The 27,869-nt window shown below is 40.5% G+C and overlaps 2 protein-coding genes across 2 annotated transcripts in view; one reads left to right on the top strand and one right to left on the bottom strand.

The window, feature by feature from the left end:
* The first annotated feature begins 436 nt into the window (after positions 1 to 436).
* On the top strand, positions 437 to 10,348 carry LOC124640394 (protein phosphatase 1 regulatory subunit 12A). The gene is made up of 8 exons (XM_047178154.1): positions 437 to 1,731; positions 3,066 to 3,345; positions 5,458 to 5,591; positions 5,676 to 5,848; positions 5,997 to 6,262; positions 6,352 to 9,106; positions 9,186 to 9,580; positions 9,665 to 10,348. Exons 1-8 carry the CDS (start codon positions 1,495 to 1,497, stop codon positions 9,964 to 9,966), a joined length of 4,542 nt encoding a protein of 1,513 aa, XP_047034110.1. The 5' UTR covers positions 437 to 1,494; the 3' UTR covers positions 9,967 to 10,348.
* Positions 10,349 to 10,503: 155 nt separating this feature from the next.
* Positions 10,504 to 27,869, bottom strand: part of LOC124640114 (dynein beta chain, ciliary-like) — a 41,321-nt gene continuing 23,955 nt past the window's right edge. Inside the window, exons 38-82 of the mRNA XM_047177768.1 lie at positions 27,467 to 27,608; positions 26,682 to 26,838; positions 26,366 to 26,606; positions 26,076 to 26,277; positions 25,716 to 25,940; positions 25,298 to 25,636; positions 25,076 to 25,224; positions 24,654 to 24,872; positions 24,325 to 24,562; positions 24,054 to 24,246; positions 23,748 to 23,925; positions 23,331 to 23,459; positions 22,912 to 23,131; positions 22,576 to 22,737; positions 22,304 to 22,503; positions 22,051 to 22,217; positions 21,718 to 21,896; positions 21,385 to 21,462; positions 21,006 to 21,167; positions 20,654 to 20,902; positions 20,442 to 20,553; positions 20,041 to 20,303; positions 19,809 to 19,889; positions 19,374 to 19,589; positions 19,029 to 19,177; positions 18,638 to 18,797; positions 18,311 to 18,477; positions 17,781 to 17,982; positions 15,814 to 15,944; positions 15,333 to 15,617; positions 14,829 to 15,084; positions 14,533 to 14,714; positions 14,292 to 14,423; positions 14,088 to 14,220; positions 13,780 to 14,006; positions 13,582 to 13,705; positions 13,368 to 13,504; positions 13,049 to 13,244; positions 12,648 to 12,821; positions 12,485 to 12,553; positions 12,224 to 12,406; positions 11,729 to 11,902; positions 11,351 to 11,499; positions 10,980 to 11,174; positions 10,504 to 10,677 (exon numbers count right to left, since the gene is read on the bottom strand). Of these exons, the coding sequence (XP_047033724.1) occupies positions 10,578 to 10,677; positions 10,980 to 11,174; positions 11,351 to 11,499; positions 11,729 to 11,902; positions 12,224 to 12,406; positions 12,485 to 12,553; positions 12,648 to 12,821; positions 13,049 to 13,244; positions 13,368 to 13,504; positions 13,582 to 13,705; positions 13,780 to 14,006; positions 14,088 to 14,220; positions 14,292 to 14,423; positions 14,533 to 14,714; positions 14,829 to 15,084; positions 15,333 to 15,617; positions 15,814 to 15,944; positions 17,781 to 17,982; positions 18,311 to 18,477; positions 18,638 to 18,797; positions 19,029 to 19,177; positions 19,374 to 19,589; positions 19,809 to 19,889; positions 20,041 to 20,303; positions 20,442 to 20,553; positions 20,654 to 20,902; positions 21,006 to 21,167; positions 21,385 to 21,462; positions 21,718 to 21,896; positions 22,051 to 22,217; positions 22,304 to 22,503; positions 22,576 to 22,737; positions 22,912 to 23,131; positions 23,331 to 23,459; positions 23,748 to 23,925; positions 24,054 to 24,246; positions 24,325 to 24,562; positions 24,654 to 24,872; positions 25,076 to 25,224; positions 25,298 to 25,636; positions 25,716 to 25,940; positions 26,076 to 26,277; positions 26,366 to 26,606; positions 26,682 to 26,838; positions 27,467 to 27,608 (8,026 nt within the window). The 3' untranslated portion in view covers positions 10,504 to 10,577. The remainder of the gene's footprint in view (positions 10,678 to 10,979; positions 11,175 to 11,350; positions 11,500 to 11,728; positions 11,903 to 12,223; positions 12,407 to 12,484; positions 12,554 to 12,647; positions 12,822 to 13,048; positions 13,245 to 13,367; positions 13,505 to 13,581; positions 13,706 to 13,779; positions 14,007 to 14,087; positions 14,221 to 14,291; positions 14,424 to 14,532; positions 14,715 to 14,828; positions 15,085 to 15,332; positions 15,618 to 15,813; positions 15,945 to 17,780; positions 17,983 to 18,310; positions 18,478 to 18,637; positions 18,798 to 19,028; positions 19,178 to 19,373; positions 19,590 to 19,808; positions 19,890 to 20,040; positions 20,304 to 20,441; positions 20,554 to 20,653; positions 20,903 to 21,005; positions 21,168 to 21,384; positions 21,463 to 21,717; positions 21,897 to 22,050; positions 22,218 to 22,303; positions 22,504 to 22,575; positions 22,738 to 22,911; positions 23,132 to 23,330; positions 23,460 to 23,747; positions 23,926 to 24,053; positions 24,247 to 24,324; positions 24,563 to 24,653; positions 24,873 to 25,075; positions 25,225 to 25,297; positions 25,637 to 25,715; positions 25,941 to 26,075; positions 26,278 to 26,365; positions 26,607 to 26,681; positions 26,839 to 27,466; positions 27,609 to 27,869) is intronic.

Here is a 27,869-nt window from a genome sequence, read left to right as displayed (position 1 = left end):
TTCAAATGTGAAATGAAGAACATTTCAGTATGTAATTTTGTAAGTCATGGTAACCCCCAAAACCCACAGGGCGTAGTAAATAGTGTTGACGCATAGTGACCCTGGGTTTTACACTGATAGGTAAATAAATTGATTTTGTGATAACTTTTTACAGTCAACTGTAAAATCCCAACTGCTTTATATGGCGCAGCAATTGACTATACTCTTGAATTTATAACTGGCATTTTGCGAGATTAAAATAGAGGATCCTCCTTATGCCGTACGTCTAACGCACCGCTTCGGCACCGCAGCCGGCCGTCAAGAAACGCTTATGTTGAAAGCGCTCTAAGGCATGTTTTAGAGAACACCTAAAACTAGCATTTTATTACACAAACCGTAACGGCACCGATATTAATGTTTGTCAACGTAATAAACATAGGTCTTCGACACGACCTTCCAACCCCGTTTCACCTTTCATTTTGTGTAAAAAATCTTTTAAAGTACATGGTTTAGAAACTGTATCAAGCATTAGGTTGAAACCTTTTGTGTAAGTTGATGTAGAGTTACGGAGATTTTGTGATCTAAGTATCAAACATATTTTCCTTAAGTTCATTTGGATCTCTCACACCGGTGTTACACATAAATTTATGATTATGTGTGTATGTTAGGTATTAGAGCCGTGATTCTTCAACTTTTGACATTATACATGAGCATAATTTTACCTTACTAATGACCATACGGCCACGCAATATTGTACAGTACCGTGTAGTTCAAGGGTGAAATGATTCAGATCTTGCACCATTATTAGCTTATTTTGAAGGTTAATATAAAGAAAATATAGCTGTTATTAATATTATGGTTTCCTTTGGCAAATAAATATTTCGAGATAAAAAAAAAGTTCTATAATTAAGGCTGCGATCACAATGTTGGCTGCTGGTGGGTTTTCTCCTACAGGAATAATGGGGAACCAGCAAATGACCCCTCCTGCTGTGGGTGCAGCGAGAGGGGGTGTCAGAAACTTACTGACCAAAACACACCATGTTTCTTCTTAAACCCTTTATGTACCAGGGCCGCGGTAACTTCGGAAACCTTACTACCTAACCTAACTGTGAGAAAAGTTCACGCATTATAAGGCCTGCAAATGCCTGGTATAATTTGACCTCAGAGTAATGATAGGGCTGGTCGACTCTTATCCGAAAGCCAGAAAAAAATAATTGATATAAACGATGTCAATAACATTCAAAAGGCTATAACGCTAGCAACCGTACACATATAACCCAAGTCACGATTGTTCTTAGACTATACAGTAGGCAAACGGTGACCTGCTTTGAGCACGTTAATAGATTAGGTGTTGGGCGGGCGGCGGGCGTTGCGTGGCGCCCACCGCCCAGCGCCTCCTCTGTCCGAGCGGGCAGCGCGCGCGAGGGCCAGTCTGAGGCCCGCGCCCTCCGCGCCCGCTCGCGAGCCGCACACCGCCCGGCACATGGCGCGCCCGCACTCACTAACACCTTTGTTATGGACAAGCGCGCCACCAGCGGCCGGGCCGAGCCCATCCCGAGCATCCTCAAGAAACCTAAGGGCCGCCACAAAGGAGATCTGGTCGATAAGAGCACAAAGATCAAGCGTGAAAAGGTGGAGGGTTCGAAGAAAGGCGGAGATGTGAGCGCACCGTTGCAGCAGGGGTGCTCGCCTCTCATGTACGCCTGCCAGCAGGCTGACTACAAGGCAGTCGTTGATATACTCAATAAGGACGTGAGTGACGCGACTGCAACTTACAGATGAAAACATTCAGCTAACAATACTTCATAATCATAACATTGGCACCAAGATCTTGGCAGATCATGATGCTTGGCACTTTGCAGATAATGGTTCATTGCTTATTCACATACGAATAGTACAAACTGAATTCTGACGCGCCATCAGTCATGAATTCTTGGTCAGTAAACTACCAGTTTATCGTATATGCAAGAAATGGAAAAGCGTACTTTCAATGTTTTATGAGTTGGTAGAACACGCGATGTTCCTCGTTCGTCGAACGCTTGACTCCTTGTCTGTAAACAACCCTTGACGCGCGCCTGCTGCGCTGTTCAAATACTTCCCCCAATGTTTTATAACAATTACTTGACGAAACATCGTGTCATTACAAAGCCATTATGTAGAACATGATATTCTTATAGTTACGTAGAAAGTTAATAATTGCCTGGACGATTTGTATTACAACACAACTGAATGAATCACAAAATAAATTAGTAAATGGTTTGATATAATGAAAATGACCTAAATCTTGTATGGTGACAATGCCGTAGGATTGTAATGTTTTGAAGGAAATGCATTAGCACGCAGCGAGTCAGTGAGACCGGGGTGAGGGGAGGCAGCAATCAATCAATAGGTTTAGAATTGACTGGCACCATAGAAGAAATCGTTCTCACATGCACGCCAGGCGGACGATTACAATCTGTTGTCTAGTAACACGACACGTGGCACCTCACCTCGCTAACGACTCCGGTCGAACAACCGTCAAAACCATTGAATATACTTGACTACTTGAGTCTTTGAATATCGACAATTAATCATGTTAAATCACATTTCACTTGCAACATACGCACTACATCGTCAATAGCATCAATAGGCTATGTTTTCATTTTATTTTATTACATCCATAGTCCTGTCAATTTATCAAAAATTAACAAAACCTCAATGTAAAAAGCAGAACTAATGTTATATGTCTCCACTTTCACGTAAGTACGCCGTTTGGCTATTAGTGTGCTACCAACTATTGACCCCATTTACCAAAATGTTTTCCATCAGAGCCTCATTGCAACAATAAGCAGAATGAAGTGGTATTACTTATCATTGCTAATTAGTCTATTGCTAGATCAAAAATAACTGCACTGTGTATGAAATGGCTACATCATCATTGAATAATTGGGCTCTTATTGTGACATATTTCAGATACATACAGACATTCATATTCTCTATGCCGTGATCCGTATTCTGTACGCCAGAATGGTTACGCATCCACTTCATCACACTGGCTGAGCATGTAGATATCTGAACATGGCATAACACAGTTTCTGGTTTCACAGCCAGCATCGGTACGTGTCCGTGACCGCGGGCTGCGCTGTGCGCTGCACTACTGCGCTTCAAGCGGCGCGGGCGCGTCCCAAGCTGCGCGCGCGGCCTGCGCAGACCGCGTGCTGATGGCGGCGCCGGCGCTGGCAGACGCTAGAGACGCCGACGGCCTCACGCCACTACACCTCGCCGTCGTGCATGGCAACGTGCCGCTGGTGCAGACGCTGCTCGCGGCCGGTGCTGACGTCAACGCACGAGACGATGAGCATCATACTGTTGTTCATTGGGCGACTGGTGAGTAATAGAATTATGCCTCTGATCAGGATTTCAATTTTAACTAAAAATCTAGACGTACTAGTGGAATCGAGGCAGTTTTGATGAACTCTAGTTATTCCCGGTAGTATATTGCAGTTATTTAAAAATCACCCAACCGATTACGTGCGAAATGGAAAACTGGAAAACGGTGTAGCATCTAAGCGAGATGCTCATAAGCATGCTACGCAGGATTCTAACTAAATAAAAATGCTTCATCAAGATTGTAAAAATATTGTAATCTGTCAGTTTATTTTTTGAAGGAGAAAAATTAATAAAATATAAAACATAACACACACACAAAAAGTTCCGACTGTATAGGTTTTAGTTCGCCACAACGGAAAAGAAATGCAAAAATGAAAGTGCATTGCCATTTTACCCTATATTCTAGCTACTTAGGAGCTTTCCAACATAAAATCATTTAGTTGAGCAGGGTGTTGCCCCAGGCGTGACTTTAACAGATGGTTCGGAGTGAGTCGTTATCTAAGGGGTGTCACTGAAGCACCGCGTGGCACAGCGCTGCCTTCGTGGTTGCCATCAGGGCGAGCTGACGGCGGCGCGCTGCACGCGAGCCAATTAGTTACCCACCGCACTCGTGCCAATCATATGCCTCTTATGAAGTTATTTGTCGCTGCTTTCTTGCTATTATGACACTGTTGGGAATTTTATCTCTTCTACGGTCATTTAACTAGTACCAAGGAAATGCAGACCTACCGAGCCACCTGCACCAGAATAGGGATTAAGGACTAAAGTCCAAAGTAACGGAGCTTTAACTGTCATCAGTGCCGAGTAGTTACAGGTGACCTTCAAGCTAGTTATAAATGGCTTCGAATTGGTCACCGTGAACTTAATCTACATAATATTGAGCCAGCAGTGCCGTTCCTATAGCCGATGTCCTTGCAAGCACAATCTGACTTCCTAAGTAGCTGTAAATCTTTACATAAGGGTACATTAGCGGTAAAATATTTGTGGTATTTTGTTAGAGTTGATAAGCAGGCTTAAATTAAACCTGTATTTTTTATTATTTGGACCATTTTTTTTTTTGGACTATTGGTATAAATAAAAAGTAATGGTTCCTTATATTTGCGTGAGTGCTCGGCGTTTATCGTGGTAATTCCGCGTGTTAGAAAGCTAAGTAGGTACGACACCTACAGCTAGTTGAAGGGGCTGAAGAAATGTCACTAAAGGAAAAAAATCAAGTTATGCTAATGTCTCGGGAAACAATCTGTTCCTCCATGCAAGGTGAAAGTATGAGTGAAGAACAGGGGCATGCTGTAAATAGTATTTGAGCAAGGTTGCATCGCTTCAGGTGGGTATTATGCAAAGCAGAGATCACGATGACATGCAACACATGGGTGGAGGTCACGTCGAGTTCCGTTCTGTGACTATGTGACGACAACCGGCGGATTGATATGGTACCTATCTTCCTTTCCTCACACATAGCACAAATAATTAAATACACTTCATCGTGATCGCTATTTATCTTCCGATGCTTTATTTTCGTAGCAGTTGTGGTATTACCAACAAGATACGTAGGTCATAATAATTCTAGATACTACATATATCGTCGTCTACGTAAGCTCTATTCGAATGCCGCATTGTTATGAGTAATCGTACCTGTGTAGCAAGGACGGTGGTGGCTAGGTTAGTCTCTATTTTAGGGGGAAGTAGGGGTTGTCCGGTCCGATGGTATTGAGCGGCCGGCAAGGTCAGGCCCTTGAACTCTCACGGACCGCAGTCCAATATATCCAGGACTAAAGTTTTCAAAGAATTTGTAACTGAAAGGTCGAGTTTGACTGACTGACGAGTTAATGTTTTATGCAGGTCAAGTTGACGGGTAAGGCCGAGGTTAGGAGCCTGATATCGCGCGTTCTTGATAATTATTATCTATATTCATTAATGTACTGTTGTTATTCGCTACAATATGCATTCACGTGTCAAGTAATATGAGAGTCAGTATTAATCTGTTGATCTGAGCCTATTGGCTAATAGAGAACAATCAGTACGGTACCTAATCCATACTCCTAGTAAGTCCAGTGCTGCCTCTATTTTCCAATGAATGAGTCACTTTCGAACGGAATGTTTGTTGGTCAGTATGCGGAGAGGTGGGCGCGCTTCGAGCAGTGCTAGCATCGGGCGCAGACGCAGCCACCCCGGACCAGCACGGCGGGTACCCGCTGCATTACGCCGCGCAAATGTGCGGGGCCCCTGCCGCCACCGATCATCAAGTAATGGACCAACATAAAGAGCTTTATGTTCGTGATTGTGTAGTACTCAACCTGACTCAATGATGTTTCTACTTTTGGTAACAGAGTAGAGGAGCAGCATTAGAAGTGTTACGGGCATTGGTGAAGGAAGGTGGAGCAAGCGTGGACGTGAGAGATGCTGATGGCAGAACACCCTTGCTGTGGGCGGCATCAGCAGGGTCTGCAGCGGCGGTGCTCGCTTTACACCAGGCTGGTTCTAAGGTTGATGATGCTGACAGGTGCGGATATTACTTTAATGTAGGATCGCCATCACCATCTGCCTAGCAAAAGGTTCTACTTCCATTCTAAATGGCTGCAGAACTTGTAATAACTTGTGCATGTCAGATTTAAATAGTAAATGGACTAATTTGAGAAAAAAAATTCCAGGGATGGCTTGACAGCTCTGCACTGCGCTGCAGCTAGAGGACATACGGAAGCTTTAGAAACGTTAGTTGGCTTATGTGGCGCGCGTGTGGATGTGGCCGACTCGCACGGCTGTACTCCACTGCACTACGCGGCTGCGCTAGGACACGCCGACGCAACATCAGCGCTCTTGCAGCATGGAGCAGATTCACACCGACAAGATAGAAGAGGGCGCAGTCCAGCTCATACAGCGGCAGCTAAAGGGCAAATAGAAACTGTACGGATACTCGGTTAGTTTTCTACATTATTACTGTTCTTATCAAAAAGATTATGATGGCGTGCTTACATAGAGTATATGTTTTTCTCTATTTACTTTCAGGTGCTAGAGGGGCCAACCTTTGGTTACGAAATTCAAAGGGTGATTTACCTTTACACGAAGCCGTTGCATCTGGAAGACGTGAATTGGTAAAGTGGCTTTTAGATGGTCGGCCATCTCAAGTGAATGCTACTAATCATGAAGGTCGTACCCCATTACATATAGCAGCAGCTACAGATAATGCAGATCTCTGCCGTTTGTTGTTGGATCGAGGTGCTGAAGTTAATCTAGTAGCGAGATCTTCAAAAAACGAACCACTAACGCCTTTAGATTGCGCAACCAGTCGGGGGCATCGATCTACGGCTAAATATCTCCAAATGCATGGTGGTCTACCTGCCTCTAAGTTAGCCAATACCGAAATTGTAATAGATGGAGCACCAATTACTGCATTACCAACAAGAAGAGTCACGAGTACAAAAATTGATGTCCATGATAGAATAAGAATAGAAAAGAGGGAAGTTGTTGAGCTATCTAGCCCAGTTCAAGAAAGACGAAGAATAAAAGATAAAGACAGTAGTGACACATCGAATGATTCTTCTACCGATAATAGAAAAAAGATGGTGAGGAAGAAGTCAGAACCACATAGACATAAGAATAATAACCACAAAGAACGCAGAAAAAGACTCATGCATACGCAAAAAAGCTTTAGTGATGGATACGATACTGAATTTGAGGGATATGAAAGAGAAGATTCTCGCGACCGTAAACATAAGAGTTCGAAGAAGAATAGGTCAAAGAGTGAACCTTCCAGAAGACATAGGCGTAGTGCAAAACATTATCATCGTTATAGATCTCGTTCGGATAGTTCTTCAGACTCAGAAAGTTATTCAGAAAAGAGAAAAAGTAGACGCCATAGGCGTAGCAAAAGAAAAACTAGCTCACCTTCTGAGAGTAGTAGTTCCGAATCGAGTGAGAGACGAAGCACAAAACGCAAAGGAAAGAAAACATCTATCCATATAGAAAATGATGATGAAAAACAGAGTGTTAATATAATTAAGTATAAAATAACAGAACATTTACAGGGTAAAGAAAAAAACGAAAATGTAGTTAGTGATATTGAAACGAAAACTGATGGTATTAAATCGGAAAACGACAAGGAAGAAAATAAGTTAGTAAAAGCAGGTCAAAGTGAGACTGAAACTGATACTCTGTCAGTCAAAACGAATATGATTATAACTGAAGCTCAAATTCACATGGAACGACAATCAAGTCAATTAGGAAACTCTGAATTAAATGTAACAGTTGATTCTTCAAACAATGTATCCATTGAGACAACCAATTTATCGTTAACACATAAAGACATGACAGAACAGACCAAACCAGACAGCAAAAAACTAGAGATTGAAGACGATGATAAAGAAGCCCCTAAGGATGAAAGTGCAGAAGCCCCAACCTCTGAAACTAAAAAAGAACCCCCACCATCTGATTTGCCGACCGCAGATCAACAACAAACCTCTAATGAAAACGATCAAGAGCAAAGTAAAACTGTAAGTCAAGAAGATTCTAATAAAGACAAGGAATTGCCCGATGATACTAAAACACAACACGAATCGCAAAACGAAGAAATAGAAAAATCTGAAGCAAAACCAACCGAGAGTTCTGAAAATATAAAATCACCAGCGCAAACTCCAAAAGATCAAGTGTCAGAAAATGAGTTGAAGACACCTCCAAGTTCTTTAGAGTTAACACGAAGAAAGTCATTTCAAGTATTGTCGGGACCGGATGATAAGACATCACCAACAAAAGATGAATCAGAAAATTTGAAGACAAGTTGTGACGTACCTAGTATTGAACAAACAGAAACCCAGGAAAAGGTTTCTACGGCGGTATCATTTTCAAATAAAGATATAATAATTGATAGCGAAGAATCTAAAAACAAAGTTGACCATTTAATGGGGGAGTCTGTTGATCACAGCTTAGATCCAGAAACTGATAAACAAATACAAGATAGCATTTTACAAAAAGACAGCAGCGAAAGTAACGCAATGAGTTCAGAAGAGAGGAGGAAAGACTTTGCATCTACAACAGGCAGTAGCACTGAAAATGCTCAAAGCAATGATAAAGGCTTGGTCTCGGTTCTTGATGATGATGTACTCGCGAGTGATCGAGCTGTTCAGCAAGTTATCTTGGAAAATTTGTCAGAAGAATTTGATGTCGATTTAGCATTGCCGCAGTCATCGCCTAAGAGAAACAGAAAAACGTCAAAAGAAAGCCAAGGCAGCAGTCGAAAGAGTAGTATTTACGAAACGGAAAGTTATAAAGTGTTATCGGATATAGCAAGTGCACCCGATGTGACAACCGGTATTCTCAAGAAAACATTTGTAAAAACAGATGGTGATGGTGTTTTGGAAGATGGAGACATAATTGATGGTGGCAGGCTATCAAAGGATGGTTACTTAGGTAGAGTTCCCAGTGTAAGTGATAATGAGCTTTATAGCCATAGTGAAGCAAATGGACGAAGGAAACGGTTTCGAAAGAAGGGCAGGACGAAAAGTCGATTGACTATTAGATCTAAAAGTGAAAATTCTGAAAGAGGCTATGAATCTAGTGGTTTGATGGATTCAGGATTTGAACCAAGTCCTAGGGCTATTCAGCGCCGAATCACAAGTCCTCGTCTTGCTGCATATTACCAACAAAGGAACGCTAGTGGTAGATACTCGGGTAAATCTGACAGTCGTATACCGGTTCGAAAACCAGGAGATAAAAACGCCGTTGATATGAAGTCCGTTACGCAGAGAATCCAGACCAATATGAGAAGGTATGTAGCATTCTTTCTTCATTCATGAAAAATATTAAAAACCAAAATGTATGTGTGCTAAACCTTTTCTATATTGCAGGTATTATTGCGAAAGAAAAATATTCCAACATTTATTAGAACTCAAGCGACTTCAAATAAGAACAAGCAAAGCAAATGAAGCAGTCCTCGTAAAAAGAGCTATCGATGAATACAATAAATCTAGCTTGGCTAACGTTGGGTTGGGTCCATACAATACCCCTGATTTTTCCTTCAGCAGTTTTGAGAAATTCCTTTATGAGAGTTTGAGAAAACTGCAGAAAAGTGGCAAGAAACATTTGGATAAACTGCCAGAGAAGCCTTTTGATTTTGATTACGGAGAAAGTGAGCTCTATAAAATGAGTGCTATTCCTGATAACCCTTGTCTTTGTACTAGTAAGACCCACAGATGTTTCCATGCAGTACATGCATATACTGGTATACCATGTTCAGCTTACAGTAAGTATGGTCGTTATTTCTTCAATAAAGAAAACGTTGCCGATGAATTAAAGACCATGTTAAATATTTTCTTTATCGTTTCAGTACCGTACAAATGGAATCACCACACAATGCCGAAACCTGCAACAGCAGGGCCGAGTTCCAAGTCAAAAGGATTTCTTCCGAAAATTAACTCCAAACCGCCACCAGGTACCGGTAAGGCGCACGTCACGCTAGAAGTCTCCCATGGAACCGAGAAGCAGTTAATAGCTTTACCAGCAGAGAAACTGGATAAGAACAAACGATACTACGTCACTTTTACTGTAAAAGGTTCAGAGCCGACGTCAGACAATGACAATTCTTCTCCAAGCGCGACGTTAAACACCAAGAGTGTAAGGACTGGATGATTCTGATAAAAGTTACGTTATAAAAACAATTTCCTGCTGATCACTGCCAGCTATCAAGTAAGAATGACGTAAGTGCAGTATGCTATTAAAAATATAAATAACGATTCAAGTGATTAGACTGAACGAAGCCGTCCACTGTGAAAAAGCGATATTTATTTTTATAAAGCGAAAGAGAAGTATAAATATTATAATGTATATGGAAAAGAGTCTCTATTGCAATAATGTCTATACATAGATATAAGAATCTAAATGTTGTGTAGTCTTCCCGTTAAAGCGTTGTTATGCACTGATACAATCATGAAGATTATAATTGAAACGACGATTGTTGTCTGCACAAAGTATTTTGACATAATACTCAACAGTATTAAATTAGTGAGAAATATTTTTTTGTTGTTAATACCTACATCCTACTCCCACAAAGTTGACACTAAAGTTGCTTAGGGACAATGAAACAAAAGTGTTAATTTTGGATCCTTTTGGACGGAATATATAAAGAAAAACTAGGCGGATATAAATAAATATTTAACCTAAGAAAAATACCACATAATTATGTCGTGCACAACACTGAATCAAAAACACACTACACTATGATTTTAAAGTGAATATAACCCTTAAACTCCCAGCAGCAAAGCTACTCCGGCGAGGGTCCAGCGAGTTGGCTTGTCTTTGGTCTTCAGATTGAACGTCCACACGAAAGTCGGCCCACGCATACTGTTGGAAGATAACATCAACAATGTTAAATTATGTTTTCTTTAGTATGTGCTTACATAGGATCCAAAGAAAACAAATGAAGTATTTAATAGTTAGTTGGTTCTATATAATGCGTACAGGTTCCGCTGTTTCAGCGTGCTTTGGCAATATGTGAAGTCTGACACTCCCTCACGCTGCTAACCCACAGCGGGAGGTGTCATGTGATGATTTCCCATAAAAAAAACCCTACAACCGAAATATTCAGCTATGACAACATTTGTATCTCAACTCAATTGAAACTTTTCTATCCAAGAATGTCTTACCGAATCTTGTAGACGGGGCACTCGTACACATTGCGAGTGTCCTGTTTGTCCTGCGTGACTGCGCGGACGAAGATGACTGGCATCATGGGGAACAGCTCCATCATGCGTGACTCCACGATGCCGCCCGTCATGGTGTCCCAGCGGGCACCCTCCATGTAAAGACCGTGGATGTTCGCGCCTTCACGAGGTGGGGCACTGGCGAAAACAGTGGTATTATCAACGAAAGAGTTTTATTAGAAACTTCTAGGGACTGATTAGAACACAAGCTGTTTTTTGTTTCGATTTGAAGTTTCTAGTTAATTCGGACATGGACTTGTATAGTTAATTCGGTCATAAAGTGTTCAATGTATTTGCTCAGCAGCTATACTTACTTGAAGTCCTGTCTACTCTTCTTGGTGACGTCACAGTTGAGGCACATTTTGTCGAGAGGCCACTCGTTCTTGCGAGCCGTCTGCTGCATGATGGCGGTCAAGAAGGACTGCGGATTGAAGAACCCAGCCAGCCATACCGCGGGCGGCAACTGTGACAGAACATCCACACTCACCTTGCGCCTTCTTAAAATCAAGATCTACTGTTTTCTTTCCTGTTTATCGATTTATAGCAATTTTCATGAAGTCGCAATTGACCGAAACATTGGGTAGCGTCGTAAATTGATCATAGAAATAACCGACAATCAAGTATGAGCTCTAAGCATATATTTGCACTTTGTAATAGGGCTCAAAATAAGTCCAATATTCAAAGACACGTACGTTAAAGTCACCAGTCCAGTTTTCCAGCTCAGTTAATCGCAAGCAGAGGTCAGAGAACCAAGCGGCCAATCCCAATAGACTGGGATAGGCTAACTTGCTCCATGCATCTGGCACATGATCCATGAATAGTGACTCCATGAGGTTCTCCATATCGCTGCTGATGGTTAGCTCTCCCTAAGTACAAAAGTAGGTAGTTAATAAAGCTTCATCATCCTTCTGCCCTTATCCCAATTTTATTTGGGGTGGGCGCAGCATATTTTCTCCTTCCATACTCTTCTATCTGCCGACATCTCAGAAGTAAGTAGTTAATAAAGCTTCTTATTATAAAATTTCGAGAATCAAAGTCACTAAATTGAGGGTATGAAAATCTAGAATAATCAAACTGGGAGTAAGAATTTTCATAACATAATAATAAAAAAATAAGAACAAGGAAAGACCAACTGTCGGAAATAAGGCCAAAAAAATAAGTGTAAACTTAAAATGAATGAATCCTACCTTGAGACCCAATTCCGTCTCCTTCAAAGACCTTCTAATCTCTCCCATGAGCCGGTTCATACGTTCACACTCCTGTATGGCAACAATTGTGAATGGAGTCAACTCTTCAATTTTGCCCATCAGTTCTTGTAGATTGAACGGTTCTGGTACTCTGTCCAGGATATCGTCTAGCATGGCTCGCACCTAAATAAATACATATAAACATTGTAAATTGCGCAATTTATTAAAAACAGTAATGTTTGAGAGCATAAATAATAATACCTGTTCGTCTTTACTGGCGCCGCCTCCAGCTTGCGCTCCGGTATCTCTTGGTTGCATTTCAAATACCACCTTTAAAAGTGCAAGTTTGTATTTAATCGTAATTATTTTCATTTTTTTTTGCATTTAAATTATGAACCAATCAATTGCTCGCTTTATGACGTACCCTGAAAAGTCTTTCGGATACGGTGGTAAGGTATCCTATTTCAGCATTGGGATGTAACCCATACAAATACGGTGTCTCGTCTGGTAGGAAGTCATCGATGTAGGCGTGGTAGCCGACGTAATCTGAGTTTGGCGGGGATATGAAGCCCGGAGCTAGAACTAGCTCACCGTCCACCTGGAATGAAAAAATCATAGATGGTATCTTGGTTCTTTTACTAATTTGACAATACATTTAATAAGCATTATCACAAACATTGGAGCAATGAAGAGTATTTTTACCAGGTATTATGGTAATTGCAGTCCTGAATACACGTCTATTAGTATGTTTAAGTTTAAATGCGAATTTTAACACCCTCAACATATTGGAACCATAAAAATATATATAAATAGTTTTCTACTGACCAATTCGGCCTGCATATACTCGAGCAGGAAGGTGCGACAGAGGCGCCTGTCCCAGTCGTCGGTGATGTGTCCGCCGTACATGATCTCTCCGAACAGGTAGCGTAAGTCCTCCCAGGGCACGCGAGGATTCGCCTCCAAGTAGTTGTACAAAACGTACACACAGATCGTCAGATCGCCGAAGTTGAATGGGTACACCCTATAGAAGGAAGACGTCTATATTGGTTCTATGGAATTTCGTTTAAGGTGTATAAAAGCAATATTAGATTCGCAATTTGCATTTGACATTTCTGAGTAGGTCTCTGCATTTACAGTTGAATACCTGTTCCATCCTTGTGGACCGAATTTGCGTCTCTCAGCGACGACAGCGTGGAAATAGCACAGGGCGAACAAAATAGATTTGAATTCCGCCTCCTTGCTGCACATCTCGAGCGTCTCCTGACTGAAGCAGTCCAGCGACTGGAAATTAATTGAAAGTTTCATCACATGCACAGTTTTAACTGAACTAACCAAAATGTTTAATGAAATAAACTTACCTTGTGCAAGTTCGCCCACATTCCGATTGGCGGCTCATTAGTGATTTTGATAGCGGACTCCAAGATTCCTTGAGGGATAATGTGGTAAGCGGGATCACCAGCCGGTTCAGCGCTTAGATACAACCTTTTTAAACCAAATAAATAATTAATTTATAAAATGATAATTTATCTATAAAACGAACTTACGATTAAGCTTACCTATATTCGGGTTTGGGATTTTCAAAGCATTCTTCCATTTTCTTTTCAAGTGCTGCAAGCCATTTGGCGACCAAATGTATGTTTTGCAAGATAACCCAGTGGCCGTTAGCCGAGGCGATATTCATAGCTTCTTCAGCCACTACCTCTTGACCTTGTCCCAGAGATACAATATGGAAATTCTTCTTATCAGGCGCAAAGCCAATACCCCGACCTAATTTCTCTAGATCCTAAAAATCAAGATCTTGGATATTTAAAACAAAAGCACGTATTTAATAAATCCTCGAAAAATACGCAACACTAATCGTTACCTTCAACGGATCGACTCCAGGCGACAGAATAAAGAACATGGCCGTGGTAGAATTGCTTTCTTGGTAAGACTTGTCTAACGCCGGAGTTCGGGCCTCAACATATTTTGTGCCGAGATTTTCTTCACAAAATGCACTAGAATAATTCAAATAATTAGTCTCTTTTGCATGTTTTAGTTTTAAGTCGTAGAAAGAAGACCGACCTACCTTGAAGCATACGACATTCTGTCAGCACGCAACGCCCGCATTATACAAAGCCGTTGCAACGATGACTTATTCTTCCACTCTCCTGGCAATTTGTCTCTCTCTGGCGCTTCGCCCTCCGTGTATTTCTGCCACCTGTTAGACAAATAGATTTCATCTTAATTACTTGATTTAACTAAAGCATACCCATCGATAGCATATTAGGATAGATCTGTAAAAAATAGCTTCTGGAATAAAACATTACCTTTTGGCTGCACCTTCGATATCTTTGTCGAGATTCTCGAAGGCGTCCATCTTAGAAAGCGCAATGATTCCTCCCCAGCTGATATTGGTGAGCCAGTTGTATGGCGAATTTTCTGGTGCCACCGCAAACTTGAGCAAGAAGTCCAATTCTCTTGGATCTACTTTGCCTTCTGATTGGAGAACCTGTCCAAAAAGGATAGGATTGTAACAACATACGTCTTTGATCGTCATTACTTTTAGTCAAAATGCAAAAAACTCTAACAAAGGGCAAAAGGCAATGGTGGATGATATACTTACCTGTAGCGTTATAAGGAACAAGAAAACCAACTTGTCCCTTTCAAAAAGACCTCGGCTGGTGTAAACGAATACTGCAAACGTGATGCTGTCAAGCAAATTCATGACACGAGCTTCCAGCTCATCAGCCGGGTCGGCCTTGGCCAGCGCGTCTTTGAATACCACGCTGTAAGCTTTCAGGGAGAACTGGTACATCGGGTTGATTTTGTACAAGTCATTCAAGATGAAGTATAGTAAGGAAGCTCGGGCTGCGGCACGCCTGGTAACACATAATTTATTTGTAACAACTTGTTTATAATCTATACTAATATAATGAAAAGGAAAGATTTTTTTGTTTGTTTGTTTGCACGCTCTGAAACTACTGGCCCAATGTTGTACCCTGCGCAGCTGGCTGATCTCTGTATATGCTCATATAAGGAAATCAGCTGCCCAATAACAGCCACCGTAGCTGGTAATCGGCTAGGAGGACAGCAATAATCATCATCACTTTTGACCTAATCATCTCACCTATATCTTTCCCTAGCTTCGTCAATTTTGACAGCAGTTATTTTACCCTCCTCGACCTTTATCTCAATATCTGCAGCAGTTTTCTTGGTGGTCTCTAAATTTATGACGAGCGCCGAGTCACTCAAAATATCGGGCCCAGCAGATGACAAACGTTTCAGTAGATCGTCTTCTAAAGTCTTGAGGGTGATCTTAAAGTCATTCTGTTGTTTCGTGAGGCCTGAACGCAAGCTTTCTAAATCTGGACGCTCGGCTTTTACGACTTCACCAAGAAGTTGTTCTTCTAGACTGTGTGTGACAAGATTTAAAATTGAATGGGAAGACGCAGCACGTTAAACATCAACGAATGAATCATGTTGTGAATATTATTTGCAATGGCGTATAAAGATTCAAAAACTACGCTCAATAAAATTTTCTGATTATTACATTCAAGTAACTTTTATACTAGATATATTTATTGGTAATTCAATATAAATTTACTTACCCATCTTTGGTGACAGTAAAGTTGATAAGAGTACACTGAGCTTGCATTTCAGGCTGATAGTGAGGATTAGCAAGCTTGGTTTGAAGCAGGAATCTGAAGTTCGGGTGATAATCTATTTCTCTGTCTCCTATCTGGAAAAGTTAATATCATTTTAAAGGACAATGCCGGATTTTGTATGGACCCTGTCCCCACCCACCAACAGACTTGAAACTAGTGTCATCGGAAGCGCATCCTTCGATAGATCATGATTATCAAAACGATTTACTCCAAATGTATGGGGTTTTGGAAATACACGACATTTTAATATCGTTATAGTTCGGCCATTCAGAGAATGCGTTCCTGACACGTCGCGATTGAACTGACGACGTAATAACATTCATTGATTATTGATATAATAATGTTGTTTTAATGCTCCTCAATTGTTAAAACGGTAAACAACCAGCAAAAATATTTTTATCGTAACTGCAACGCCATTGCAAAGTTACGTCGTCAGTTCAATCGCGACGTGTCAGGAACGCATTCTCTGAATGGCCGAACTATAATAATCAATAAACGTCAAGTTTGTTAACCAATTACTCGGAGTTGCGTGGACCGATTTTGATTATTTTTGTTTTAATGCAAAGAAGGTGTCTCAACGTTAGTCCGATATAATTTTCATCGGGATCTTTTTAGCAACTTTTGAGTTATCACCGGTTAGAATGATAATTGGTTTAATGATTTTGTATGGACCTTCACTGACTCCAACAGAGTTGAACCTAGTGTCATCAGAAGCGCCTTATCCGATAGATATTTTTTTACTGTGACGACGTACTCTAAATGTTTGGGGTTTAATGAATTATTTTTTTATTTGTAAATTATTCAAATCTCATTTTTTTTTATATGAACGTTTACTAGTCATTGGATACATGAAGTGGGCTGCCGTTGTAAGACGACTAAAAAGTCACGGTGTATACCTACTAACCTAACCTAAAGTTACGTCAATTGTGGATACTAAAATGTCGAATATTTCCAAACCCCCATACATTTGGCGTAAATCGTTATGATAGTCATGATCTATCAAAGGAGGCGCTTCCGATGACACTAGTTTCAAGTCTGTTGGTGGTGGTGAAGGTGTCCTCACGACATCTTACATTGCCTCTTCAAACCGATTATTTTAACTGATGATAACTCAAGAACTGATTAAAAGATCTTGATGAAAATTAAATCGGACTAGTTTTGAGATAGTTTCTCTATATACAAAAAATAGATTGCAAAATCGGTCCACGCAATTCCGAGTAATTGGTTAACAAACTTGAAGTTAATTGATTATTAAGGATACTAAATTGTCTTATAGTTCCTAAACCCCATACTTTTGGAATGTGTCTCCATAATAAGAAATGATCTATTAAATGAGGCGCATCCAATGACACTACTTTCAAGTCTGTTGGTGGGTGGGGACGTTTTTAGGCATTGTCCTTTAGATGGATTAACTTCTATCCAACTATAATATATAAGGTGCTTTAATACTACCTGCCAGGACTTGAATGGGGGGTAGTATTGCGTTTATAGATTACAATAGTGAAGAAATTTCGTTCCCCGGAACAGTCAATTCAATTTGAGACATTAAACAAGTTAAATTAACATTGGCTCTACTCTGCATAACGTGGTTCGCAAATTACGCGCGTAGTGTCGCTTCGTCAATGAAAACAACTGCTATCTCTTTCTATCTGTTCTGCAAGAGTGGCAACGCGCAACTCTACTGGATGGTTTTAAACTAATAAATTAGGTCAAATTTATACGTATTTTTTTTGTATGTAAAAAAATATGACAAATAATCAATTATTTATCTTTACTATTGTAATCTATAAACGCAATACTACCCCCCATTCAAGTCCTGGCAGATAATATTAAAGCACCTTATATTAGCAAATAAAACTCAAGGATCAAATCCAGAAAAGTATTGAAGAGTTCTTGAGTCATGTAATCACCTTGAGAACTTTTCCCTTGCGTATGAGTACTCTACCGAGCAGAGGCTCAAGCACAGCATCCACAGTTTCTCCAATGTTCTCCAGCATTACAATATCCCCGTTGCTAACACTGCGCTCGATGCGGTCCATGTAGCTGCGTTGTGTAAGACGGATCACCACTAAATGGTCCCCGTATTTCTGTTTTATCCATTTTATTCCCTGTCTGTAGAAATATGGTATCTATAATAACAATCTATTCATCCACGGACTAGTTGCTTAAATAACTCTTTAGTGAAGTGAAGTGAGATGTTTCCGTTTTTGTCTTCAACCCTTGTACCTAGTTGTTATCGATGTTAAACCTTTTTATTTTTTGCTTTTGACACCTAACCAATACTGAGCAACAAGTACTGGTAAACCGAAAGTATTCTCTTTATAAAACCGTTGGAATCAAGAGATAACATGAACGCAAAAGTGGATAAACGGGCATTACCATTTTACTTGGATTAGGTATACCCTTCCCGTACGTAATAACTTTAGAGTATTCCACTTACAACTGAGGATCGATCATGAGCGGCCACCGCGCCGAGTTGGTGAGTATAGTAGCGTTCTCCGTACTCATGGTATCAGTGGGCAGGCCCTCGTTGTTCCACGCGGCCACTTGTGCGTCATCCGTTAACATCGACAGTGGATCCAATCCTTCCGTCATCTCGATTTTAGGCTGAATCATGATAGAAAGAAAAAGTCCCGTAATGATCTTCAGTGATCACAATCTCTAATTAAATTGTCTTTACCATATAATCCAAACGTTTATCTATGTAATATTTTTTGTCCATTTTCTAACTTAGTTGTAAGTCTATAGTAACACCAAAGGTCCGTACATTGGTTTTAGCAAGCGTAGGTATCCAGTCTTCGTTGATGAGCAGCATGCGGTAGCGGCGCATGAAACAGCCCACGTACGAGATGAAGGCCGTGACCAACAACACGTCGCCCGGCAACATCACGCCCGATTCCTTTAGGTCTACCACCGTCGCTGACCATCTAAACACACAATAAAGAGTAGGTAATAGGATGCCCTTTTACCTATATGTTTTGAAATAAGTATGTTTTTGGTAATTTATTATGGACCCCTTGACGATATTCCGAGAGAATTGCTTATCACGCATTTTGGTTACTATCATTGTCCTGCCAACATGTATCTATGTAGTACAACTACATGGTTCGGCCTTTGGTTTTGGTTTACCATTCAGTGTTGTAGGCTGTTATACAGACCTGATTTTCTCAGAGGCGAGACCATTAACCAATCTGTTCGCTAAGTCAATAGTAGCGTTAGTGGCATCGGCTTCAGCTTGACACTTCATCTTCTCATTCACTGCCTCCTGGAAGGCTTTTAGCAATTCTTCCAATTTCGCTTCAAGTTCCTGTCAGACATAGCCAGTTTAAACATATGATAGCTAACTACATTATTTACAGAAAATATATTGTTGATACCGTTGTGAACTGAAGATCAATTAAATTAAATAACAGACATAAAATGTTTCATTTTACTTTAAAGCGACTTAAAAACTTGATGAGCCTAGGACTTTTGCCAACGCTACCACAAGTATGGATATTTACGGAAATCTGATCAGTGAGGAAGGCCAGCTTGTCCCTGGCGGCTTGCAGCTCAGCATTAGCAGCGTTGAGTGCTCGGCGCTTGGGCTCGACGACGACGTACACCTCATAGAACTTCACGATGTTGATGACCCAAGCGCAAAGACCAGCCGCGGCAGCCGACTTCGACATTATGAACTCAGCGTTGAACTCCGGATTCTTGATGTAAGGTTGTACTGCCTGGGAATTCGTGTTCATTATGTCTGGGAATTTTAGAGTTCTATTCTTCTCTATTGGTACCTATACAACTTTATTCAAAATACTCAATATAGATTATGTATTTGGTCACAGTAAGAAAGCTGACCCTGTCACCACATGGAATGCATATCAGGTAGTGTCCATGGATATCCATACAACAGCTTTTTTCTACGTAGAGATAAAACTATTACATCAATTCACCTTAACGACGTCGGGATGAATATTTTCTTTGTCATAGTACACCAGATCATTCAAAAATTGATCCACTTTTGCCATCATCAACTGAAATAGAAATATAAGTAATCCATAAGAAAATCACTCGATTCGAGAATACCAGCCCATATCATTTCAATCTTTAGGAACTACTACCAACGACATAGACAATTCCCAATCGATAAATATGAATGGTTGGAAATATTTTTCGGAGACAAACCTTGCAACCCTTCCAAGACCTATCCTTGGGCAGCTTGCCCTTCTTAGCAAATAGTACGAGCACAGCCGCGCACACATTGACTACAGCATCAGGCGGCGAACCGAAAGACTTCAACTCAGTCAGATTGTTCTTATTCAGCGTATTCAACGCTTCCTGAGCGGCTATCAACGCAGGCTCGGCTTTAGCCAAGTCATCCGCGCAAATTTTAGCTTTGATTGTCACGTCTTCTTCAATAACTTTTACTTTTTTCTCCTCCTCCGCGGCTGTAGAGGTTTTGAATTATGGTTAGGAACAATGTAAGAGATTGCTTGTGATTTTGCTAGGTGAGATATAGTAATTAACATAAGAGTTAACTATATTTTGTGTAGGCACAGAACGACATATAAAGATAGGTAAATTACCGAAAGCCTTTTCTTTGGACACTTTTTCACTTTCAGCGCCAACAACTTCAATGAGGGCCTCAGCTGCTTTGTTTTTCTCTTTCAGAATAATTTCTTGCTCAGCTAGAGTCACCTATGTATAAAATAAAAATAAATTTTGCTTCAATTAGTTAGAACTATCACATTTGAATAATTTGGCGTCACAAAAAGAGGCATTAAGATATTTCATTTACCTTCAGTACAGCGACATCCCCAGCACAAGAAGCCAGTTTCTCCAATCCATTTTCCAGCCTTATAATCATCATCTTCAAATTTTTAGTTTTTTCATTAAGCAGTTTGCTGTATAGAGCAATTTGTTCGAGGAAAGTCTTTGGAGTAGTATAGTTGTATCGCTTTTCATTATGGAAGTAAACCTCAGACATAGTGTTCACACTTTGATGTACGTGTGACATGAACAGTGATACTGGATCTACTAAGTGCTCCTGTAGATAAAGAAAAAATGAGGCAACTCCTAATGTCAAAGCAGAAGAATCTTGGAATTATTAAGAAAACAGCAGAAGAAAAAGAAGAAGTCAGGAAGCATACCGGTAAACATTCGACTTCAGCAATGAAACGCTTAGACACAGAGCGCAGGGCTTCATGCGGCCAGGCGTGGAACCAGTCGATGGATGTGCAGTTCACTAACGAGGGGAACTTGCGCGCTCGGATACGCAGAGTTGCACCCACAGGAGAGAAGCATAACACCACCTGAACACCGAATTGTATAACTTAACGGCATGAACTGATCAGTTTCTGATAATGACTAGCTTCTGATTCTAGTCTATCTATAACTTGTTTTTCGATTAGAGATTGAAATTTGACATAATTTATATGAAGATAATCTCAAAATAACAACTTCGAGAAGAAGTTAACTTTGAAATACCGTTAAATTCATATAATTCGTTTAAACTACCATTTGACTGACCTTGAGCATAGTCCGGACGCGGTTGATGAAGAAACTCCAACAGTTCTCTCGCGTATCTGGCACACCAGTTGCTTTAGTCTGTAATAATAAATGGTATATTGGTTATTGTAAAACTTACTGGATTTTCTCTGTTTATCAAGACCCAGTAACATAATTTCACTAAAACGATAACCAAACCATAACCGACGAATACTTGCCGCCGATTGGTTAAATTGACGATTTGAGAACTGAAACTGGTTCGGTTATCGTTATAGTTAAATGGTGCAACTCACTGTAAATGTCTCAATCCAAAGTTCATTCTAACTTGGGTCTACTGAGATTTGAGAACCATACCTCTCCTCTAACTCCGTTGATGATGTTCTCAACCTCTTCATCAGCAAACAATTCCGGTATTTCTCCGGAGGCCAACAAGTCGTTGATGAGCACCAAAAATCGTTCCTCCGAGACTTGGGCGTCGGTCATAAGGAACATGTTGCCAATAGCCTTCAAGCCAGCTTTCATATTTAGAGCAGCTGTGACCAATAACAACAATTATGATAAAGATTATACCTAGTTAAGTATTGTAGCCATAATAAATAGGTAAGAATGATAATTATAATAGGGCTTAGAAAGCAATATGGACCACCCGGCCTTATATGAACTTGTAAGTAAGAACTCTTTACATACCCAAATCGACTTTTAGATCGTTGATGCCGTATCCCTTGCGTAGTTGTATTTGGAACACTTCTAGCGAAGATATAAAAGCCGATAGACGGGACAGTGACTGCTTGCCTGAACCGCCTACTCCAACCAACAGGGCGTTACCACGAGGAGCCTCCAGGATTCGGTTGATCCTACATGAGAAGTTTAGTATAAGATAATGAATGGTAGATTTTACTAGCTCGGCAAACTGAGTGAAAAGGTGGTTCGTTGATACTACCTGCAAATGTGGAACATGGCGTCTTCGAACAGCACCAGGTTCATAGTTGCCACGAGATCGTTATAGGCCGACAGAGATTCATCTAAGAGCTTCTTGATCTGATTCCATTCCTTGATCGGGAAGTATTTGGGGTCACCTATGCCTTCCGCAAAGTGACAGTAAATCAGAGGTTTCTCCAATATCACATTTTCATCGTAATCCTGTACAAATACTGAAGTGAGGATCCAAATACGAATTATTATTTAAGCAAGTTAACCGTAAGACTGACTTACCTCACACTGTTTTTTAATCATTTCTAGAATAAGTTTGCCAAACGTATCATTATCAGCTGAGTCGACTAGTTTGTCGGAGTACACGCGTGTTGCTTCATGCATCCACAGTCTAATGAGCTCTGAAGGCGTCTTTATTGCGTCTCCAGTTGTGAACAACATTCCCTAAGAAGATTTATAAATACATTTCGAGTTTGAGAAGATACCTACTGAAAAAGGACAGGAAGCAGAACAAGCAGAGATATCAACCCAAAACATAGGAACTTAAGCAAAAAGCACAACTCATTTTATCATATTGCTATTCTACAAGTACAAGACCAACCACAAGAATCTTTATACCTGGAATATGTTAGACAGATCTCTCAAGTTGAATATGTAGTGGAACTTGATGGCGGTTGGTAGGAAGGTGCTAGAGAGCTTATTATGCAGCGCTAGGGCTACGCCTACCAGCACCTCAGTGTACCGATACACCTGAGGCACGAACTTGTTCGCCGAGTTGGACAAGTGCTGGCCCAAGATGCTCTTGTAGATGTGGTGGCACGCGTCCAAACCAGGGAAACTGGTAACCACAGAATATGTTAACAAAATTACTGACAACGCTTCAAATAGATATTTGAATTGTGTTCATTTACACTATCCTTAGAATTTATGTTGAAGGAGAACTTGCTAATATTAGTAATATTATCAAGTTTGAAACTTAAAGACTTGTGGCCAAAGTAGACTCAATATTAAGATTTTAATGTAAAATGTTGTTTTACCTGACGGCGAAGGTGCAGAAATGTCTCTGCAGCCGGGAGTCGATAGTGAACGAGCCAGCGGTCGGGTTCATGCAGGCTACGAACATGCAGTTCGATATGTCTTTCAGTGTCAGCTTCTGTCTATCGTACCTGAAATATCACCCTTATTAAGAAACTGATCGAACTGAACGAAAAAACCATTCATATCATCATCTGGGTTAGGGTCGGCTTCCAGTCTACCCAGATGCAGCTGAGCACAAACTATTTCGTTTATGAAATAGTTATTTTTAACCGACTTCTCAAAAAGGAGGAGGTTCTCAATTCGTTGGGATCTTTTTGTTCTCTCTGAAGAGCTGGAATTTATTAGAATAATTAAAAAAAATAGCTGGAATTTTAATACAATTCCTTAATATTGATCCCGGCTGCTATTTCTCTTACCAATGTTTATAATCCATGAATTGTCGGATAAGCGTGTGAGGCTGCACAGTGCCATACGTGTCGACTTCGGGCATATTCATATCGTCTACGAAGTAAATCATGAACTTGCTGCCCGGTGGACCAAAGTTACGTCCCGATTTTTTCTCCAAAGGTTTTTCTAGCACTCTCTGAATCATTTCTGTAATAAGTCATATTTTTTTTGGCTCATTAGGTGTAAACATGATCAACATCTCGATCGCTTTATAAAACTGGTTTACAGTTAAATGAAATAAAAATGGAAAAACTTTGATAGCCTCGTTAACTCACCTGATGTAGTGTAGAAGTTGAGTGGTACATTAGTAATAGCATACGAGTCAGGTAAGGAGTTCAGTTTGGCGGCTACGCTCACAGTCTTACCGCTGCCAGCACTGCCTACCAACATCACTGGCTTCGTCTTTGATATCAACAAATCCATAAAGAACCTGGTGCGAGTTGTCTCCGATGTCGACACCAGGCATGACTAGAAATATGTAGAGTAAATTGTTATGGCTGCTGAATATATTCTGACATAAATCTAAGAATCAATTTAGGCATGCACCTGGAGTGGGATGTCGGGATCCAACATGAAGGTTTCAACCCTTTCGGACCAAGGCAAAAACTTCTTAGTTTCAGGATCTATGAAGAAACTGAATACGTTGCCAGTAGACGGGAACTTGATCTGTTTGAATTCATTGCAGAACCACTTGCTGAATTCGTTACGCCAGTCGACTAGCTGATCTTGGAAAAGAGCGGAACCAAAGCCCCAAACCACGGCAAAGACGAAGTAGGTTTCATACCTTCAAATATATGTATTTCAAATTATCAGAAACACATGCGATAATAAATTCTTTTCTCTATTATTAACAAAATTCATTTGTGTGATCTTACCAGTCTTTAGGACAGTCACTTGGTAACAAAGTCTTGTTTAAGAAGCACTCAAGCAAATAGCAGGTGAGTTGTATCTGTTGTAGCTCTGTAAGTGGTGTTATCCTCTTGTACTTCTTACAGGACTCTAACAATGACGGTATGTATTTGTCGAACATCACGGTCAACATCGCTTTCTCTGAATCATCATCTCTAGTTGTATCTATCCATGAAGCTACGAACCTGTTTGGCGTAATTTTCGGTGTTAATGTCAAAAGGAAACAAGAATTGGTGAGCACTTATAATCCATTTTGGTAGACAAAAAGAACGTAGTAAATGCAATACATACCATTATTGTTATGCGCATATATTTTGAAACCTATATTGTACCTAAGTACTTTTACAGGCATTTAAATTATATCCAATTTTATCAAAAAACCACTTACGGATTCCATCCCAAGTCCTGAGGATTAATGTAAAGAATACCAGCCCGTGACACAGTAGCTGGAGTGGCAGTCCTCAAGTTGGAAATCTCGAACAGCAACCGCATTGATTTCGTCAATGCGATTCGTTCGTTGCTGGCTAACGTCAGGACCTGTGTATCAAATATAAAAGTAAATAACTTTGCAGTTAACACTTAAAACAGCGCTGTCTAGGATGCTTCTTACTTTGTTATCGTCCATCAGTGTATTCAAGCTTTCAATCCACATAGGATCAATATCTCCATCAAGCACGATCCACTTTGGTCCATCGCCAGGCATGTTAGCCATGTCTCGCATTATGGTCGAGAATAAACCATCCTTCCATTCTCGAGTGGCTGGGTTAATGATACCGAACAGTTCATCATTAGTCACGGCCTTAGGGTCAAGGTCGTTGTAAAATGGTTTTTGTTTCAACATGAAGTAAGTACGATTGAGACATTGCCACACCATAGACTTGCCAGTCCCTGCAAACCCGACGATGAAGACAGAATGTCTCACTGCAAACAATTCCACCAATTGCACCATCTAGAAAAAAACTTAACATTTAGGCTGGGTACCAAAACTTTTGTCCTGTAAATTAATGAATCGAAAGTTCTTTAAATACCTTCAAAATAAAACCAGGCTCGGGTTGAAGTTTCATAGACAAAGCTCCATCAATTAAATTCTTTTCAAAGTCCATGTCACGCTTTCTGGGTACATCCAGTGCCGGGAACAAGTCACCGATTAATCCCATAAAGACTGGCATGTCGTCAGTCACGATTTTAGGGATATTAAAATCTCTCAACGCTCTCATCAGCACCTGGTCTTCAGGTCTTAGACGATCACCTCTCTGTATGACAGATAGAGAAAAATTTGTATCGAAAACCGATTTTAGAGAAAAGTCTAGAAAAGATCAATGTAAAGTGTGTATTTATTTATGAACATCTGACTGATAATTTATGTATTTCATTCGACATGTTTGTACCTTCAAAGAACCAGCTACCACCAGCACAGATTTGATAGCTCTAAGACCCCAATCGTAATGATCTTGTTTGGAGCACAGCTCACGACATAGCGTATACAGGGTGATGAACTTGCGCGCCAGTAGACGAGCTTCCTGGAAGCCTTCAGCCACCAACATAATTTCGCAAATCAATTCGAAATCCGGCACCACCATAGCACAGGGCCTAATGTGATAAGTTAGTAGTAGTTAAAATTCGGGAAAGATTTAATTAGGTATTAAAAAAATCAAATTTAAAGTATCTTGTAACTTACCTAAATAATGCTTTCAAATTCTCAGGTAACTCAGTCCTTCCAGCATATCCAGGATTCATTGTAATAAACATTCCAACGGTTGGTATAAGAGTAATGTATTCCCCCATGAAATCGAACTTCTTCTTCTTGGCTTTAATGGCATCGAGTACACTTTTTACTTGCACTGACACTACGGATAACACCTCTACGGAGATCCTGTTGAACTCGTCAAAACACCCCCATGCGCCGGTCTGACATAGACCTTAAATTATAACATACGTAAACAGAAATGTGGTGGACGGAGAAGACATACGAAAGCGATATTTAAAATAAAAACCTTTGTAGATATTGCCGCAAGACTTGTAGTCCATTTGCTCAGAACAGTTAAACACATAGACCATGATGCCCAGAGCTCTTCCCAAATCCTTGGTGGTCTCAGTTTTGCCAGTACCGGCAGGACCGGCTGGAGCTCCTCCCATCACTAAATGTAAACTCTGTGAAGATCACATTAAAGAACGCGTCATATTCCTGAAGCGTTTAGCCGGGTCTTTGTGACCTCTGACGAAATTATAAATACTTTCTACCAGAAGTTCTTATTTCTTCAGTGCAATCTGAATTATTATTTGTGTGCATATATTTAACTAATAGTTAAATATACAAAAAAAAAATTTGTTCGCAAATCTCAAAAAAATGAAACCTGTATGTACGAAGAGTCGTAGTGACGTCATACCGACATTTTCAGGATGGTGGACACTCCAAACGCAGCACGATCTTTATCGGACAAGTTGACCACCATTTTCTAGTTACTTTTATTAAGCGAATCTCAAAAAATGAAACTTGTATGTACGAAGAGTCATAGTGACGTCATATCGACAATTCCAGGAGTCAAGCATTAAAAAACGCAGCGGCACCAAAATTTGCGCATTCGAAAAGTTTGTCGGACTCATCGTAAGGAAGGCACTCACAAAGTCTTAAATGTATATGTATCAAAAAAAAATTTGTTCGCCGGCCTGGGGACTATAAGGCTTGTGAATACCTATGTATTTGAATTATTCAATTAAAAGCAAATCTTTTACCTACACAGATGGCACCTACATAATCAAAGATGGTGAGTCTATATACCTGAGTAAGAGTGATATAACAGCGATCAGTCAAAGGCGTGATTACAAGCCGAGGCGTGTTTCCGAGATACTCGTAATCATACAGAAACTGTGCGTCACAAATATTCGCGAAGCAATTAGCCACACCAAGATCCCAACGATGCCTGCAAAAATGTGTGTATGCGCATTCTCATTCATAGCACGTTAAGACTCATTAGAGCAAATTAATCTACATGTGCTGTCAAATCACGGCTGTCATTGAACATCCTTGGCAGTCGTTACGGGTAGTCAGAAGCCAGTAAGTCTGACACCAGTCTAACCAAGGGGTATCGGGTTGCCCGGGTAACTGGGTTGAGGAGGTCAGATAGGCAGTCGCTTCTTGTAAAGCACTCGTACTCAGCTGAATCCGGTTAGACTGGAAGCCG

Source organism: Helicoverpa zea, chromosome 20, assembly GCF_022581195.2.
Source record: "Helicoverpa zea isolate HzStark_Cry1AcR chromosome 20, ilHelZeax1.1, whole genome shotgun sequence".
NCBI classification, from domain to species: domain Eukaryota; kingdom Metazoa; phylum Arthropoda; class Insecta; order Lepidoptera; family Noctuidae; genus Helicoverpa; species Helicoverpa zea.
Note: the sequence above shows the minus strand (reverse complement) of the source record. Positions and strands in the feature narration are given on the sequence as shown.